Source organism: Callithrix jacchus, chromosome 8, assembly GCF_049354715.1.
Source record: "Callithrix jacchus isolate 240 chromosome 8, calJac240_pri, whole genome shotgun sequence".
NCBI classification, from domain to species: Eukaryota; Metazoa; Chordata; class Mammalia; order Primates; family Cebidae; genus Callithrix; species Callithrix jacchus.
In genome coordinates, this window is record NC_133509.1 from 91855413 (window position 1) to 91871649 (window position 16237).

General features: G+C 32.9%; 1 protein-coding gene and 1 non-coding gene across 3 annotated transcripts in view; one reads left to right on the forward strand and one right to left on the reverse strand.

The window, feature by feature from the left end:
* Positions 1–3240: 3240 nt before the first annotated feature.
* The window catches only part of EXOC5 (exocyst complex component 5), a 66759-nt gene continuing 53762 nt past the window's right edge, over positions 3241–16237 (reverse strand). For both annotated transcript variants that reach the window (XM_002753942.7, XM_009006081.5), the window contains exons 13-18: positions 13435–13543; positions 10177–10297; positions 8584–8670; positions 6570–6678; positions 6183–6398; positions 3241–5439 (exon numbers count right to left, since the gene is read on the reverse strand). In XM_002753942.7, coding sequence (XP_002753988.1) covers positions 5251–5439; positions 6183–6398; positions 6570–6678; positions 8584–8670; positions 10177–10297; positions 13435–13543 — 831 coding nt within the window. In that variant the 3' untranslated portion in view covers positions 3241–5250. The remainder of the gene's footprint in view (positions 5440–6182; positions 6399–6569; positions 6679–8583; positions 8671–10176; positions 10298–13434; positions 13544–16237) is intronic.
* Positions 15896–16002, forward strand: LOC118145231 (U6 spliceosomal RNA). The gene has a single exon (XR_004730359.1). It is a non-coding gene; the product is annotated as a U6 spliceosomal RNA (small nuclear RNA).

Consider the following 16237-nt stretch of genomic DNA (forward strand, 5'->3'; position numbering starts at 1 on the left):
AGGCAAAGAAGGGCAGCCTTACTTAGAGGCATCTGCCAATTGATTTACAGGGGCATCAGGAAGGCTTCTCACCTCTCAAAGCTTAATCTCAAAACTCTGAAAGTCCATCGTTGGAGATTAATTCCTTTGTTAGTTCTATACAACCTTCACTTAGTTTTTAATATAAAGACACACTAGAAGGGATATGACATTTTCTCCATTTAAGATTCCCAACGGTGAAAACAAAGAAAGTCACTCATCTGAGCCAAAAATGAAACTTAACTTTCTTATTCCAGATTCCTGCTTCCTTTTTTAACTCTCCATATTTCCTCCTATTAAGTCACTAGGCAGTTATAATTTTACGTTTTACTGACCTTTCACTGCTTATAAAGTAATTTAAGTGGTTTTTGAAAGTAAACTTAATTCCAGTTTCAGACTTTTAAATTAAAAGTGGCTCAGTTGGATACTGTCTCTTAAACACAGTAATATAAATATTAGTATCTGGGCTAAAATGAATTATTGACAATTTTAATACATGTTGCACAGTACATATTAATATAGAAAAATACATGTTATCAGCAGCATAATGTTGACCATGTTCTAATCCATTCCACCTGCTCAAATATTAGTGCAAATAATTATATATTTGTAATGCATCACTGCTGTCTAGCACAAATCTATGCCTTCTGAATAAATGACTTTCCTCTAGGTTGATTGCTATTTGAGGTATGTGATATATTCCTATTTAAACTGGCTTAGTATGGTGAAGCAGACTGCAACCTTCTAAACCACTCAGAAAATAAGCAAGTGTGTTTAATTACTCATCTTTCCCCCCAAAAGTAATCATAAAAACAAAAGTTAATGGTATCTATCAAATAATAATGATAAAATACATAATGCCTAGTTCAAAAATAGGAATTTTGTTAAGCCCAGGGATAGCCTAGCTGCTCTAATTCGGCAATTAAAATTTCTTTTCTCTAAATGTCAGGTTTCTTTCCCGTATATATTTGAACAGTTGTTTCCTCCCTAAATTTGTAAAGAGAAATGACTGATCAGTGGTAGAAATAAGAGTTATGACAGCCTTTAAAACCCTTAGCATGCAATTTTGATTACATGAAAATGACTACCCACTGTTAATATACTAATGTTTTGCCTTATATTTTCACTCCAGCATTAGCTATTTAAAAATTACCAATGCACTAAAATAGTTAACCCAACTGGCAAGTGTATGACATTTAAAATAGTTTTGAAACATAAAAACACTGATTTCTTCATATCTTCAAGGTAGAGTTGTCATTTACTTCTGTCACAAAATATAGTACAAAATATTTGGTCTCTTTCTATTGCGAAAATTATCAAGCTGGAAAAGTATATAAAATAATACCAATAAAATCTGTGATAGACATATTTCTATTAGGTACAAACTTAATATTAAAGTTTCATGACCACTTATAAAATTTTAAAAATCAGATTTAAAAAGTATGACCACACATTGAACATAGTAAGAAAAACACAACAGTAAATTAGATACTGACCCTGTATGCCAAAACATAATATAAATGCTACCATAAGACTCACATTGGATGAAAAGATTAAGCAAAACTAATGACCCTATCCAACTAAAGGATCAATTTAATGTTACATAAGGAGAATAGCATATAGAACCTAAAAGTGAGTGAGAAAAGATTTAGGTTTCAATCTGAGGATTTTACTAGCTGTAGACCTTGACTGGTCTACTTACCTTTCTATGTATTAGGTTTTTCATCTGTCAAATGAAAATAATAGTATCCAAATCCTAGGGTTGCTCTAGAATCAAATAATATATGCAAAGGACTTAGCACAGTGTGTGAGACTTAAATTAATACATGTAACAATAATTATCTTTATTATGTAGTAAAATTTTTTAAATTGCTAACTTTTAACTTTATGTATAATTTATTCAGTCTAACAATATGGACTGATCTTTTCTTCTAAAGTACATAATAATGTATTACAGAGCAGATCAGAGAGAAATAATACAGAACCTGAATATAAACTAACTGAATGAAAGCACAAAATGCTTTGTATGTAAAATTCAACAATATATGGGTAATGTGCAGAATATTTTTGAATTAAAAAAAGTTAAATCTTCCAGATGTGAGCTTTGTTAGTAATAAATTATGTACTCACTGAACCCTAATGTCTCTCCAGCACAGTTCAAGCATGCCTTAGCCACCACCTTGGGAATCTAAGCACTTTAAGGGGTTTTGTGGCATTTCAAAAATCAAACTCTCTTTATCCAGATCCTTGTAAATATATACCATCACAGGTAAGAAAAAGGCATTTTAGGGAAGCAGTGAAATCTCCACTTGGAATTAATCTACTGACTGATAATTAAATTATTTCACTGTGAACCAGAAGGCTAGTATTTAAAAAGCAAAATATTTAGAAGCGAAAGAGGGGGGGAAAAAAGAACAATCTACAATGTAATATAAATTAACCTAATTTAAATTAGGTTTTAATTTAACCTACTTTGACAGTTCTTTTTAAAACAAGATCCTAAGGACTTGCAACTATTGCAATCCTCAAAATGAGACCAAAAATTGTCTTGGAATGGTCAGGTGGTCATCTGTCTAAAGATCCTTCCAGCTATTATTTAATAATTCTTCATAAGGACACTTCATCTACTCTGGTTGACTGTCATTTTCAACATCATAATTTACATAAAGTAGGCTTCCTTTATTAAACTTGTATTCTGTATTTCAAATATTTCTCAAATTTTAGAAAAACAATGTGCAGTGTGTTAGAGTGTATTTTCAACTTCATTCAATGCATTACCTAAATATTGCATATTAGCTCATGTGATACTGTGGAATACTGCAAAGATTGCACTTATTTAAATGTTGGTTAAAGTTACCAATATACAAAGCTCCATTCTCTACCTAAAATTCTACCATGTGCAAATGAAAAACATTTTACTTATTGATCATCTCTCCTGAGCCATAAACTTTGGGTAAAATTTTGTGATGGCTATAAGTATGAAAATATTTAAAAAATCAGAATACAAAGAATGCATATTGCTTCACATGACACTTTTTTTTTTACCCCCTTAGAGGAAGACCATCTCTGTTTAGGCTAAATTTCTAGTCTTGTTTAGGAAAGTGAGAAGACCTATGCTGTGAAAAATTTTAAAAATCTTAAATTTTTAAACAAAAAATCATTTATAAAATTCAGAATGGATGGCTCTAAAATATAAAAAGAGTGAAATAAAAAAAAAACGACTGAAGGGAATTTGTTTATTGAGCATTAATGTTAACACTTCTAAATTAAGTAATCACTTATGAATTTTGTCACTGTCCTATCAATGGACATAATAGAAAATATTGCACAGAACTCAAGCATGAAAATAATTAACAAAATAACTAAGCAACAAGTATATGCTTTACATTTTAAAAAGTAATCCAAACAAAATAATTTGAAGCACTTCTCTGATTTGGAAGTCTTAAAATGTTATCTCATGTTTTATTTGAGATTTTTTTTCTTTTTTTCTTTTTTACAAATTGACACTGTACAAAGAGCTTAAGTGGCCAGTAAAACTACTGCCTTAAAATTGTTGGCTTTAAGTAACAGAGGTAAAATTTGAATTCACATCAGAGTTTTCTAAAATGGCAACAGTACAAGCATATGACTTTCTCTAGTATCCAAAACCTGTTCTGGCTCTCCCTTGGCTAGAAAACAAGACAGCCTTCTAAAGCTGCCTTAATGTCCTAAAATGCTGTGAAAGAAGTTGGTATACTTCATTCCCTTGCTTACCTTGGTAACACTGAACTAAACAGAAAATGAAGAAAATTCAGTCAATAGTAACTTAAACAGTACTAAGTTAGCTCTGGACTTAGAAGGTTTGGTAAAGTTGATGACATTCAGAATAAGGATCTCGGAAGAAAAGTAGTTTTCCAAAAATAGGCTAAAAAGTCTGTATTAAAGAAAAAGTGCCAAGAGTGAATTGAATACTATTCTGTTCCTAGAAGACTATGAACAACACAACGGGAGCTGAAACACTACATATAATTTAAAATGCATTCTCCCAGAGCAAGTTTATAAGGTTTATAGAATAGTAATGGCCTTTCTAAATTTTCACTTGATGTTTAAAATTTTATAAGTGATTTATTATGTCACCAAATTAAGCCAATTCTATAACTCTGTCCAAGTAGGAATACCTTCAGAAATGCTTCGAAAAAGGACAATCACAGGCCTACCGACATGAAGAGCAATCGGTCTTTGCGAAGCTCATCTCCAAATCTATCCTTCTCAATTCCTCTTCAAATAAAAGACTAACCGTATGTTCAGCCATTCCATCTTATTCAAGTTAAGCATTATGATAGAAATCTTAAAGGGCTGCACTGTTGCTAAAAACTGTCGATATTTCTTATATGCACAATTTAGACTATACCTCACTTTTTTTACTTCCCTTATAATATTAAAATAATGAATAAATACGGTCCTTTAGTTAAGGTCCCCCATCTTAAGTGAAATATAAATAAGGTAGTTTTATTAATTTCTTACTAGAATTGGCTTAAAATCTATTTGCCAAATAAAAATAGTAAACTTTTAAGTTTTACCCAGAAAGCAGAAGTATTCTGATCCACTCCTAATGTCTACATACATTTCATCATTTCAGTTTAGTTTATGACATTTTTCTTGGACTAGTATTACTGTTGTACCTCAGAAAACAAAATCCAGGCAACCAACTACAGAAAGTATGCTTAATAACATGTTAACTTTTTGAAAGAGGCAAAAAATTATTTAGGAAATCCTAAAATAATCTGATTAACAATTGATACTGAAAAGGTCATTAAAAACTGAGGAATAATAAATGTAGTTTTCCTGTATTTCAAATGTTATTAATGCAAAACAGAATGGCAAAATTTCTTAATAGAATATGTTAAAGTACAAGAATGAAAAACACTGGTAACATTTCCTTTGCCTTCTGACAGCAATATTTTCTAGGATGAAAACAGTGACATATAGTTTTACAAAATTTGAAATTTCTACATTTAAAAATGGAATTAAAATTCAACTTAAGGGGGGAAAAAAACAAACAAAATATAGCTAGTGGCATCCAAACTTGAAATAAAACCTCAAAGGTGAGTATGGCTGCTGTTTTGTTCCAGTCATTGTTTCACAAAATGTTGGCTGTGTCATAAGGTATCTCCTGTGCTTTCTATCAACCAAGGCCTACTAAAGAACAAGACATTCCTGTGTAAAGGAATTGACATTGAATTCCCTTCAATCTCAGCTGAAGTGTCGAGCAAGGCGGGCAGATCTATAATCAGCACGAAGTTGTACGAAGGAGTGAAGTATGTTCTTGTCCAGATTAGCAAGTTGTTCTCCTGAGCAGACTTGCTTTAAATTATCTGGGGCAACTACCAGAAGATTGCAAAGAGCATGCAGAGTATCAAAAAGATGTAATACCATTGGAATCTGAATTGAGAGAATAAAGAAAGTAACATTGAAACAAAATAATTTCCAGTTTAACAATTAGCTTGTAACTTCTTTCATAGTTAGGTGGGACTTACTAGTGTGGGAGGGGTTCAACATGTTAGAACTTTTTAAGATTACAAAGCATTAAAACTTAAAGATTTCAGTAGCTACGTAAACCTGCTATAATATTTTGAAAAGATCCATATGTCAATTTTCTTCAATAGTAAGAATTATATATACTGCATTGGACTCAAACTCATTATCATTAGTATATATCATTTTTTGTAATTTAAATGAAGACAGAACATTATTTTCCTAATGTGGACATATACAGCATTAGTCACGGATGTCAGTAAGTCAAAGACTGTAGAACTAAAAATGCAGCATGAAGCAAAAATGTGTTTAATATTGAATAGATGAGCCAGGCGTGGTGGCTCATGCCTGTAACACCAGCACTTTGGGAGGCTGAGGCAGCAGATCACTTGAGCCCAGGAGTATGAGACTAGCCTGGGCAACATTGTGAGATCCTGACTCTGAAAAACATAGAAAATAAAAATTTAAAATTAAAAAAAAAATGATTGGAACAACACTTTTTCAGGTAGAATGTGTTAATCTATCTCATATAATATCAACAAAACTTATAAACCTTTTACTAATTATAAGTAAATATCAATTTTTAATGATCTAACTTATGTTCCTAGGCCTATTTGCCTAGGAAGTTTGATGTTTTTGTATATACATACCTTGAAGTCTTTGGCACACTTCCTATATTCAGCTACATCACAAATTGCCAACATGCCACCCATACAACTGTAGGAATACTGTTGAAGATGCTCATAGATAAGTCGATGAAAACGTACTCCAAGTTCCATCAAAACTGTATCCACATTCTTTCCATCCATGGAATTTTTAATCTTCTCCACTTGTTTTCTTACATAAGCACAGACTTTTACACAGGCCTATAAAAGTTTTTCTACACTCATTACATAGGAATATATACCAGCTTAGCTAAAGAGGAAATACATAGTTTCTCATTAATCTGTAAGTATAAAAGAAAAACATCTAGGGCACAGCAGGATACATCAATAAAAATGTTAACAAATATTAACAAATTTAATCATTTTACTCACATTAGTATATTGAATCAAAACATTATTTTCATCTTCTGGCTTAAAATCTGTTTTCTTTTGTTCTGCAGCCAAAATATGCTTCATCTGCCCAATCATACAATTTAATGTCCTAGAGAATTGAGAACACAACATTATTTAACCCATCTAACTTATTCTATGTTTCTGCTTATATCATTTACACTGAATTAAATTAGTTATTTGATTTCCTATCACCATAAAACTCTTTTACTATTGATAAACTTTAGCTATTAGAAAAAGTAAGCTCTAGGTCTTAATATGAAAGAGCTCTTGGTTTTATTATCTTTCTGCTCAAAACAGAGAGCAAAGATTCTTCGTGCAGTATTTCAAGGAAATCCTAAAATCTTAGAAGTCTGTCACTAATTTAATTCTTTAACAACTAAGGATCTTCAAAGCAAAACTATATACAAGTTGAGTATCCCTTTCCCAGAATTCTTGGGACCAAACGGGTTTTGGATTTTGGAATTTTTCAGATTTTAGAAAATATCTGTATATACATAAGATATCCTGGGGATGGGACCTATTCTAAACACAAAATTCATCTATGTTTAATATATACCATATACATGTAGCCTGAGGGTAATTTTATAAAATATTTTAATAGTTTTGTACATGAAACCCATTCATTAAGCCATCAGAAAACAAAGATGTCACTCAGCCACCTATGTGGACAATCCATGGCTGTCTGGCATCACCATCATTCCTGACATTGAATTTACATGCTACCAATAAGCAATCATTTTCTTATACTTATTCACATGTGAGTACTTAACAGTAAAAACGATGACATGCCATTAATACAGAGAAATAATAAGATGCTCAAGGTAACTAAACAGCACAGTAACATCACCAGAATACCCGTATTGCCTGTTAAACAACAAACAATACAGCAGACACAAGAACACCCCAAACATAAAAGGAACTCAAACAACTCAATAGCAAAAAAAAAAAAAAAAAAAAAATCCAATGTTTAAAGGGCAAAGAACCTGAATAAAAATTTCTGAAAGAAGACATATAGATGGCTAACACGTATATGAAAAGGTGCTCAACATCATTAGTCATCAAGAAAATGCAGTAATCACCTCACACCTGTTAGGATGGCTATTTTCAAAAAGGCAATAGATAACAAGTGTTGTCAAGAGTGCATACAGACATTTGTACACTGTTGATGGGGATGTAAATTGGTACAGCCATTATGGAAAAGGACAGAAATTCCTCAAAAAATTAAAAACAGAGCTACAATATGATCCAAAAACCCCACTTCTGGATATCCAGGCATACCTTGTTTTATTCTGCTTTGTTTTATTGTGTTTCTCAGATACTGTGGTTTGTTTTATTTTTACAAGTTGAAGGCTTGTGGCAACCCTGTGTCAAGCAAGTCTATTAGTGCCATTTTTCCAACAGAATGTGCCCACTTTGTGTTTCTGTGTCACATTTTGATAATTCTTACAGTATTTCAAACTTCTTCATTACTGCTAAATCTATTATCAGTGATCTTTGATGTTATTTTAATTGTTTTGGGTACCACAAACCATACCCATATAAGACAGTGAACCTAAGTGATAAATATAGTGTGTGTTCTGACTACTCCAGTTAATGGCTGTTTCCCTGTCTCTCTCCCTCTTCTTGGGCCTCCCTATTCCTTGAAACACAATAAAATTGAAATTAGGACAATTAATAATCCTACAATGGCCTCTAAGTGTTCAACTGAAAAACGTCACATATTTCTCACTTTAAATTAGAAGCTAGTAATGATTAAGTTTAGTGAGGAAGGCATGTTAAATGCCAAGACAGGCCAAAGTAAAAAACTTCAGGATTCAATAAAAACAACATTCTAATAAGGATAAAGGCAGTATGTAAAAATAAAATCAAATGTTGTAGCAAGATGGTAGAATTAAGACAAATAATTTTTCTTCTCGAAGAAGTATTTTCATGCTGCTATGATATGGTGTCTTTATAATTTAAAAAAATACAAGGGACAAAACCAACAACTTGCCTATCAATGCCAGTATCCAATTTCATCTCCATTTGTTCAATTATTTCTTTTTTCTTCTGAAGGCATTCAGATAACTTAGGAGAAGAGCTATTATATATTTAAAAGGGAAAAAGAATCATATTAATAATCCAATATTTTCTATAAGTTTTTCATGTATCTGTGGGTATTACGTTATATATATTTATAAATACATCCATATATACAGATTAATACTGTTAAATCCAAGACGCATATAACAAGCAAAGTAATTATTTAGCATTCACTATGCACAATTCATTATAATAGTTAAGACTAAAACAACCAATTAAAAGGGAAGAAAGGACTGGGCATGGTGGCTCATCCCTGTAATCCCAGCACTTTGGGAGGCTGAGGTGGGCAAATCACCTGAGGTCAGGAGTTTGAGACCAGCCTGGCCAATATGGTGACACCCTGTCTCTACTAAAAATACAAAAATTAGCCAGGCATTGTGACGTGCACCTGCAGTCCCAGCTACTCGGAAGGCTGAGGCAGAAGAATCACCTGAACCCAGAAGGCAGAGGGAGATTAGTGAGCTGAGATTGCACCACTGCACTCCAGCCTGGGCAACACAGCAAGACTGTCTCAAAAACGGGAAAGACAATGACTACTTAAATTTTTATTCTGATCTCTGAGAAGACATCTCTCAAGAATATAAATGTGACTTTAAAATTTTGTAATTATTTGGTTTTCTTTATAAACAAACATCTAGTGTAATAGTAAGAAAAGTTACAGACTATCACTAGGGATTTAATAATACAGTAAATCATACCACAAAATTTGGAGGGTAACAGCCAATCCAGTTGTATTTTTAAATCTTTAAAAACCTAACCAACCTATTTGCCTTCTGAATGCTATCAGAATGTCAAAAGACCCAAAATATCAAGAAATATGCAACCCTAATAACTCTGTGAATTCTCTGTTTTGTGGTATAACAGCTCTTAAAAAGTAAATTTCCTTCCAAAATATGATTCAGGGATTACAGGTGACTCTTATCTTTGAGACTGTTTCTGGACTTGTCTTGGCATATCAATGTATTTTTCTTCTTCCATAAAAACACTAAAGGGATAGTTTTGTAAAGCATGTTCACATGTACACCATCTTATTCAATTCTCATAAGCTTTATAAGTTCACATAAATTGATATTAAGATGCAAACCAAACCTTATTTAATGCCTCATTAAAATCTGTCCTATTGATCTCAGAAAATTATTTGTATGTCTTTACGTCAAGTGGGTACATGAACTGTGTCTATCAGATCTTTTAAAAGATGTCAAATTTGCTGAGTTTCACTAAGCTGGAGGTCCTCTTTCACATTAGATTTCAGTTTTAGGTGACAGATTAAATCTTTTGAAATACACCAAAATTAATAATATAGTGGAAAGAGAAAACAGAAACGCAAGAAGAAACAGTATTTTATTTCCTAAGAACTTTTAGATTTTTATTTCATACCACTTGTCCAGTTTGACATTTTTGTGAACATGTACTTTTAAAATTTAATAAAAATATATGTAAGATATTATGTAGAATTCTGTATTATTCACTGAAATATTAATAAATATCAGATAATTTGACTAACCTTATTAGTGGCATAAGGTGATCATTAAACTGCTTATCAAAAAGATGAAAAATAGTATTGGCCTGTTGCACAACATCCAAAAAATAAAGATTTGCATTCCTAGAATCTGAAGAGGGAATTCCTAAAATTGGAAGGCATACATATGTTAGAATTATCCTTGAAGAAATTCATTTTGGCAACAGAAAAAAAAATGTGGTTTTTAAATCTGTAACATAAATAAATGTAACCACTGTTTTAATACATCAATAATGAGTTCTGTGGACAGAAGAGGAAAATCAAGCTTAAGCTTATTAATACATTATTAATAACTCATCCAAAGTTATTTTTATGCCCAATTTTCACCATCTACTTAGCCTTCATAATTCACATGAGCCATGAATACACTTGCACCATTTTTCTTATTAACAGGTCTTTTTTTTATCTCTGATAATAGTTCAAATAATCTCATTATTCTTCCTCATTCAAGTCTCCTTATCTTTTATCCTAGATACTGCTGCCATAGTAATATGCCTAAACTGACACATTTCCCTTACTGTACTCTCCATTAATTCCTCAAAAAATGCTCAAAATGTCCTCACAGACTACAAAATAAATTCCTGATTTTATTCTGGAATTTATTCAGAATAAAATAAAAAGAGAATCAAGCCACTCCATATTCTGACCTCAAATATCAACTGACTTCTCTGGATTTCCATGTCCTCCTTTTTGTAAAGAATAACAGATGAACTCTAAGGTCCTAGCTGTTTATGTTTCTAGCTAAAATTAAAAGACTTAGACTAAGGAAGATTGCATAGCTAATGAGAAAATACAGGTTTGATACCTAAAGTTCTTTGTCCTATAATGATTTTTTTTGTCTTAAAACTGGAAAACAGGGTTGGGTATGGTGGCTCATGCCTGTAATCCCAGAACTTTGGGTGGCCAAGGCAGGCGGATCACTTGAGGTCAGGAGTTTGAGACCACCTTGGCCAAATGGGGAAATCCTGTCTCTACTAAAAATACAAGAAAAAAAAATTAGTCGGGCGTGGTGGTGCATGCCTATAGTTCCAGCTACTCAGGAGGCTGAGGTGGAAGATCACTTGAACCCAGAAGACAGAGATTGTAGTGGACTGAGATAGCATTACTATACTCCAGCCTGGGTGACAGAGTGAGACTCTGACTCAAAAAATAAAAAAAAAAACAAACAAAGGTATTTCCCCCCCAATAAAAGACAAGATTACCAACTTGTAAGAAAATTGAAGGCTCCAATTGCAAATGAACTTTATAAGAGAAAAAAATAAAATAATATGTAGAAAATATGAATCCTTGTTATTAATAAAAGACACAAAAATTAAGACAATATTGATGTATTTTTTCTTTATAGGCATCAGAATTCAGCTACAATGTATGTTTTTAACCACGAATTATTAAAAATTTTAAAGAATATTCAATAATTACAGAGAAACTGGCACACACAAATAATCCAGAAGCAGCATAAGTTGGCAGGAAATGAAACCTTTAGGAAAATAGTTTAAATCAAAACACAATCTTGGGGGAGGCTGAAGAGGGAAAATTGCTTGGAGTCAGGAGTTCAAGACCAGCCTAGGCAACAAAGAGAGACTCCATCTCTACAAAAAAAGAAAAAATTAGCTGGGCGCAGTGGCATGCACTTGTAGTTCCAGCTACTCAGGAGGCTGAGGCAGGAGTATTGCTTGAACCCAGGAGTTCAAAGTCGCCATGAGCCACGACTGTGCCACTGGACTCTAGCCTAGGTGACAGAGACCCTGTCTCCAAAATAAAAATAAGGGCATATCAAAATTATTACATACACACACATTTTTTTTTTCATTTTTTTCTCAGTTTTATTTTTCTTCATTGTACTTTCTAATCATTTGTCTATCTTTTCCACAAGAATGTAAACTCCACAGGTTCAGAAGAAGGCATTTAATAAGCATGTGTTAAATGAATGGATTTTGGTGAGTGGAGGCAGACATTAACAGATAAAAATTTCATTGTTATAAGTCCTATAAATAAAGTTAATGTAATGATAAGATAATGAGGATAACTAGGCTAGGAAAAGAGGGCTACTTTATCTATGGTGATCAGCAAAGGCCTCTCTGAGAAGATAACTTCTTTGTTGAGATCAGATGGTTGAAAAAGCCAGCCATGAGAAGGGCTGAGGCAAAAGAATTTTGGGGATAGGGAAACACCAAGTTCAAAAAGACTAAGCAAGGAAAAACAATGAGGGTCAGAGTGACTTGGGCAGTGAGAAGAAATGCAATGAGAGATGATGAATGCCTACTAGGCCAGATGAAAAGTCAAGCTTTTCTAGTTTGCTATTTTCCCCTTAAGAGTAACAGGGAACTACTAAAGATTTTTAAATAACGAAATGAAATTAAACTTGCTGTTACATCAGTCAGTAACGTGGAGAGGCAAGAATGGATGCAGGGAGACCAGTGACAAGTAGACAGAGATAAATGGTGTTTAAATTAGGGTGACATCAGTGAAAATGGAGAAAAGTACATGGATTTGACTTATGCCTGGAAGTATATACTGAGAGGATTTGCTGATGGACTGGCTATCAGAATTGATTTGTGAAAAGGAGGAATTAAGAAACTCCTCAGTTTTGTTGGGGCATTGAGCAACTGGTAAAATGGTAATACCCTTTAAAAAAACCTGACATATAATAATCATGCATATTGGTAATGCCTTTTAATGACACAGGAAGGATGAAAAAGAACAGGTTTAGAGGGAAAATAAAGAGCTTCATTTTGGCTATGTTAAGTTTGAGATGACCACTGAACAAATGAAACAGACAACTGAATTAATGAGACTGGACTCAGGTCATTATTATGCTACTAACTGCTAAGCCCAAAAGACCAAAAGCAAAATAAAAATTTAATTTGAATCTATTTTTTTCCAGACTTAGTTTTGAATACTAGTCTTTCTAAATCTTACATTGCTCAATTCCCCAACGACAACTGTTTTTGCCTTCATTTTTTTCCTTGACATTTTCTAACTTACAGCATTGCAAGACATTGTGTCATACATTATAGTGACTTAGGTAGCTTATTATTCTATTATGCTATATGTAAATAATATGAGAGAACTGTTCTGTATAGCTTTCAGCACCTGGCAAATCCTTGCATTATAAAAGCTCAAACTTTATTGTACTGAACTGAATTTGACATACAGAGATGATTATATGCAAAACATTTTGTATACAGTTTAAACAAGCAGGATCAAAGGAATTTAACACAAGTGTAACACAAATACACTCACCAGCAAGTCCTGTTTCCAAAGCATAATCAATATGCTCAATACATAAAAATTCCACAAGGATGGTAAAAATTCTGAAGGCATTCCTTGGTAAGTCAGATGGATCAGAGAGCTTAAAAACAAAAATCAAGCAATATCATTCCTCAAGTCTACCTTTTTAAAACACCAATTTTTTAAGCAATCCATTTTTTATAAGCTACGGTCAGTATTTCAGGTATCAAAATAACTCGTAGCTCTCCCCAGACCTCCCCTACACAAACACACATACATACAATTATAAAGCTCCATATTTGTTTGTAACTCTCCTTAGAGCAATGTTTTTCAAATTTGCATTACAATCCACTAGTAAAATCCAAGCATACTATCATAAAATACATACTCCACATTTCTTACTGTGGATCGAAGAGGTTTGAGAGCAACTAAGAACAGTGTAGTAAAACTCAGAACAAAAAGAATGCTTTGTTCTATTGCGGAGTGGAGATGAAGAAATTAATAACAGATGCACCATAAAATATGACTGGCTCAAATAATAGTTTTATCATTTCCTGATTAAGTAAAACTTTGAGATGTTATTTAACCCCAACATGGCTCAATTTTTTTCATTTGTAAAATGGGAATAATATTAGCAGTACTTACATTCTAGCCTTGAGGTGAGAACAAAATACAAAAAAAAAAGCATAAAGTGTTTTCAGCACAGTATTTGTACATAGTGAGCTTACAATACTCCTTTTGGTGCTGCTGTTGCTACTAACCTAGCTATTTCATAAAATAATTATTAGTTATGCTGGGAAAATAAAATCCTTTTTTAACAGTCAGAAAATTACTCGACTTCTTATAATTGCTTTCTATATTATTTATACATTGATTTTTGCTTCTGTCAAACCTATTTGTAGTCTTCATTAATGTACCCTCTTGGGGTTAATATTTATTAATATCTGATGTACTAAATTTGAAGTTGATAAAGAATTCTACAACCCACTTTGAATTCCCACTGATTATAAATACTGATTTGGTATTACTCAGCTTCCTTTGTGGTCTTATAACTACCCCAACCATTACCCCTCCCTCATCAGCCTTCCTACTCCAACATTCACCCTCCCTCTCTAATCACTGATGCACAAAAATGCTGTTACTTTCTTCACAAGCCATTCTTACACTCCACCTATTTACATCCAAACATCCATGTGTAACAGACAGAAGGGGCAGATGGAAAATTGGTAAGTATATAGAAGACTTGAACACCATAATCAACTAAGCCTAACTGACATTTATACAATACTCCACCCAACATCACAATATATATTTTTTTCAAGTGCACAGAAAAAAGATGGACCATATTCTGGGCTTAAAAAAAAAAAAAAAAAAAGCAAGTCTTAATAAATTTAAAATGGGTTCACATCATACAAAGTGTGTCCTCTGACTGAGGAAGGAGAGCCAGGCATCTAGGACCTCCATACTGCATTTCAATAGAAGAAAAGGCTGGCCGACTGGCAGTGCCTCTTGAATCACCTTCCTATAAGATAGCAGGAGTGATATGGGGGAATCTCTCGGAAGACACTGTTTTTACTTAAGATCAAATCCCCACCCCACTCCTCCATTGGAAACCAGAAACCTTTCACATGTAATTCTTAAAACTGTAAATCCAAGACCCTTTCACATGTAATTCCTAAAGCTGTGAACACAAGACCCTTTCATATGTGATTTTTAAAGCTGTAAACCCAAGACCCCTAAGGCTGTAAACCTAAGATTCTTTCACGTGTAATATCTAGAGTGTAGGCCTATATAAAGGCAGAGCTTCTCTGTTAGGGGAGCTTGGCCATTTGGACAAAACATAAAGACTTGCTCCCAGGCCATAATAATAAAACCCCTTCCTTTCTAGTTTGGTGTCCGAGAGGTCTGTTTCTCAAGGCAGCTCCTGCTTCATGACCACAATGGAATAAAATTTAAAATCAGTAACAGAAAGATATCTAACAAATACCTAAATATTTAGAAACTAAATAACAGGTCTAAATCATGTTTGGGCCAAAACAAATCAAAAGCAAAATTAAAAGGATTTGAACTGAATGAAAATAAAACACAACATATAAAAATTCTGGGGATGTAGCTAAAGTAGTATTTACAGGGAAATTTATAAGACAAAACACCTATATTAGATTAGGAAAGAAGAAAGTTCTCAAAGCTTCCACCTTAGAAAACTAAAAAAAATAGGGGATGGGGGCAGAGGGAATAAAACCCAAGTAAGCAAAATAACAGAAGTAATAAAGAGTAGAAACTGATAAAATTTAAAACAGAAAAACAATAGAGAAAAATTAATGAAACGAAAGCTGATTCCTTGTGGGGGAAATAAATTAGTAAAATGAATAAACCTCTAGCCAAATTGATAAGAAAAAAAAATGACACAAATTACTAATAGTAGGAAAGAGGTGACATCACTACGAATTCCACAGATATTAAAAGGACAAGAGTACTCGCTTTGGCAGCACATATACTAAAATTGGAACGATACAGAGAAGATTAGCATGGCCCCTGCGCAAGGATGACACGCAAATTCGTGAAGCGTTCCATATTTAAAAAAAAAAAAAAAAGAACAAGAAAATAACATGAATAATTTTATTCCAATAAATTCAACAATTTATGTGAACTACACAAATGCTTAAAACATACAAACTACCAAAGATGACTTAAAAAGTAGATATCCCGAATTGTTCTGTATCTACTAAAGAAGTTGAATTTGCAGTTTAAAATTTTCACACACAAAAAAATTCAAGACCAAATGACATCACTTGTGAATTTTACCAAACACTTA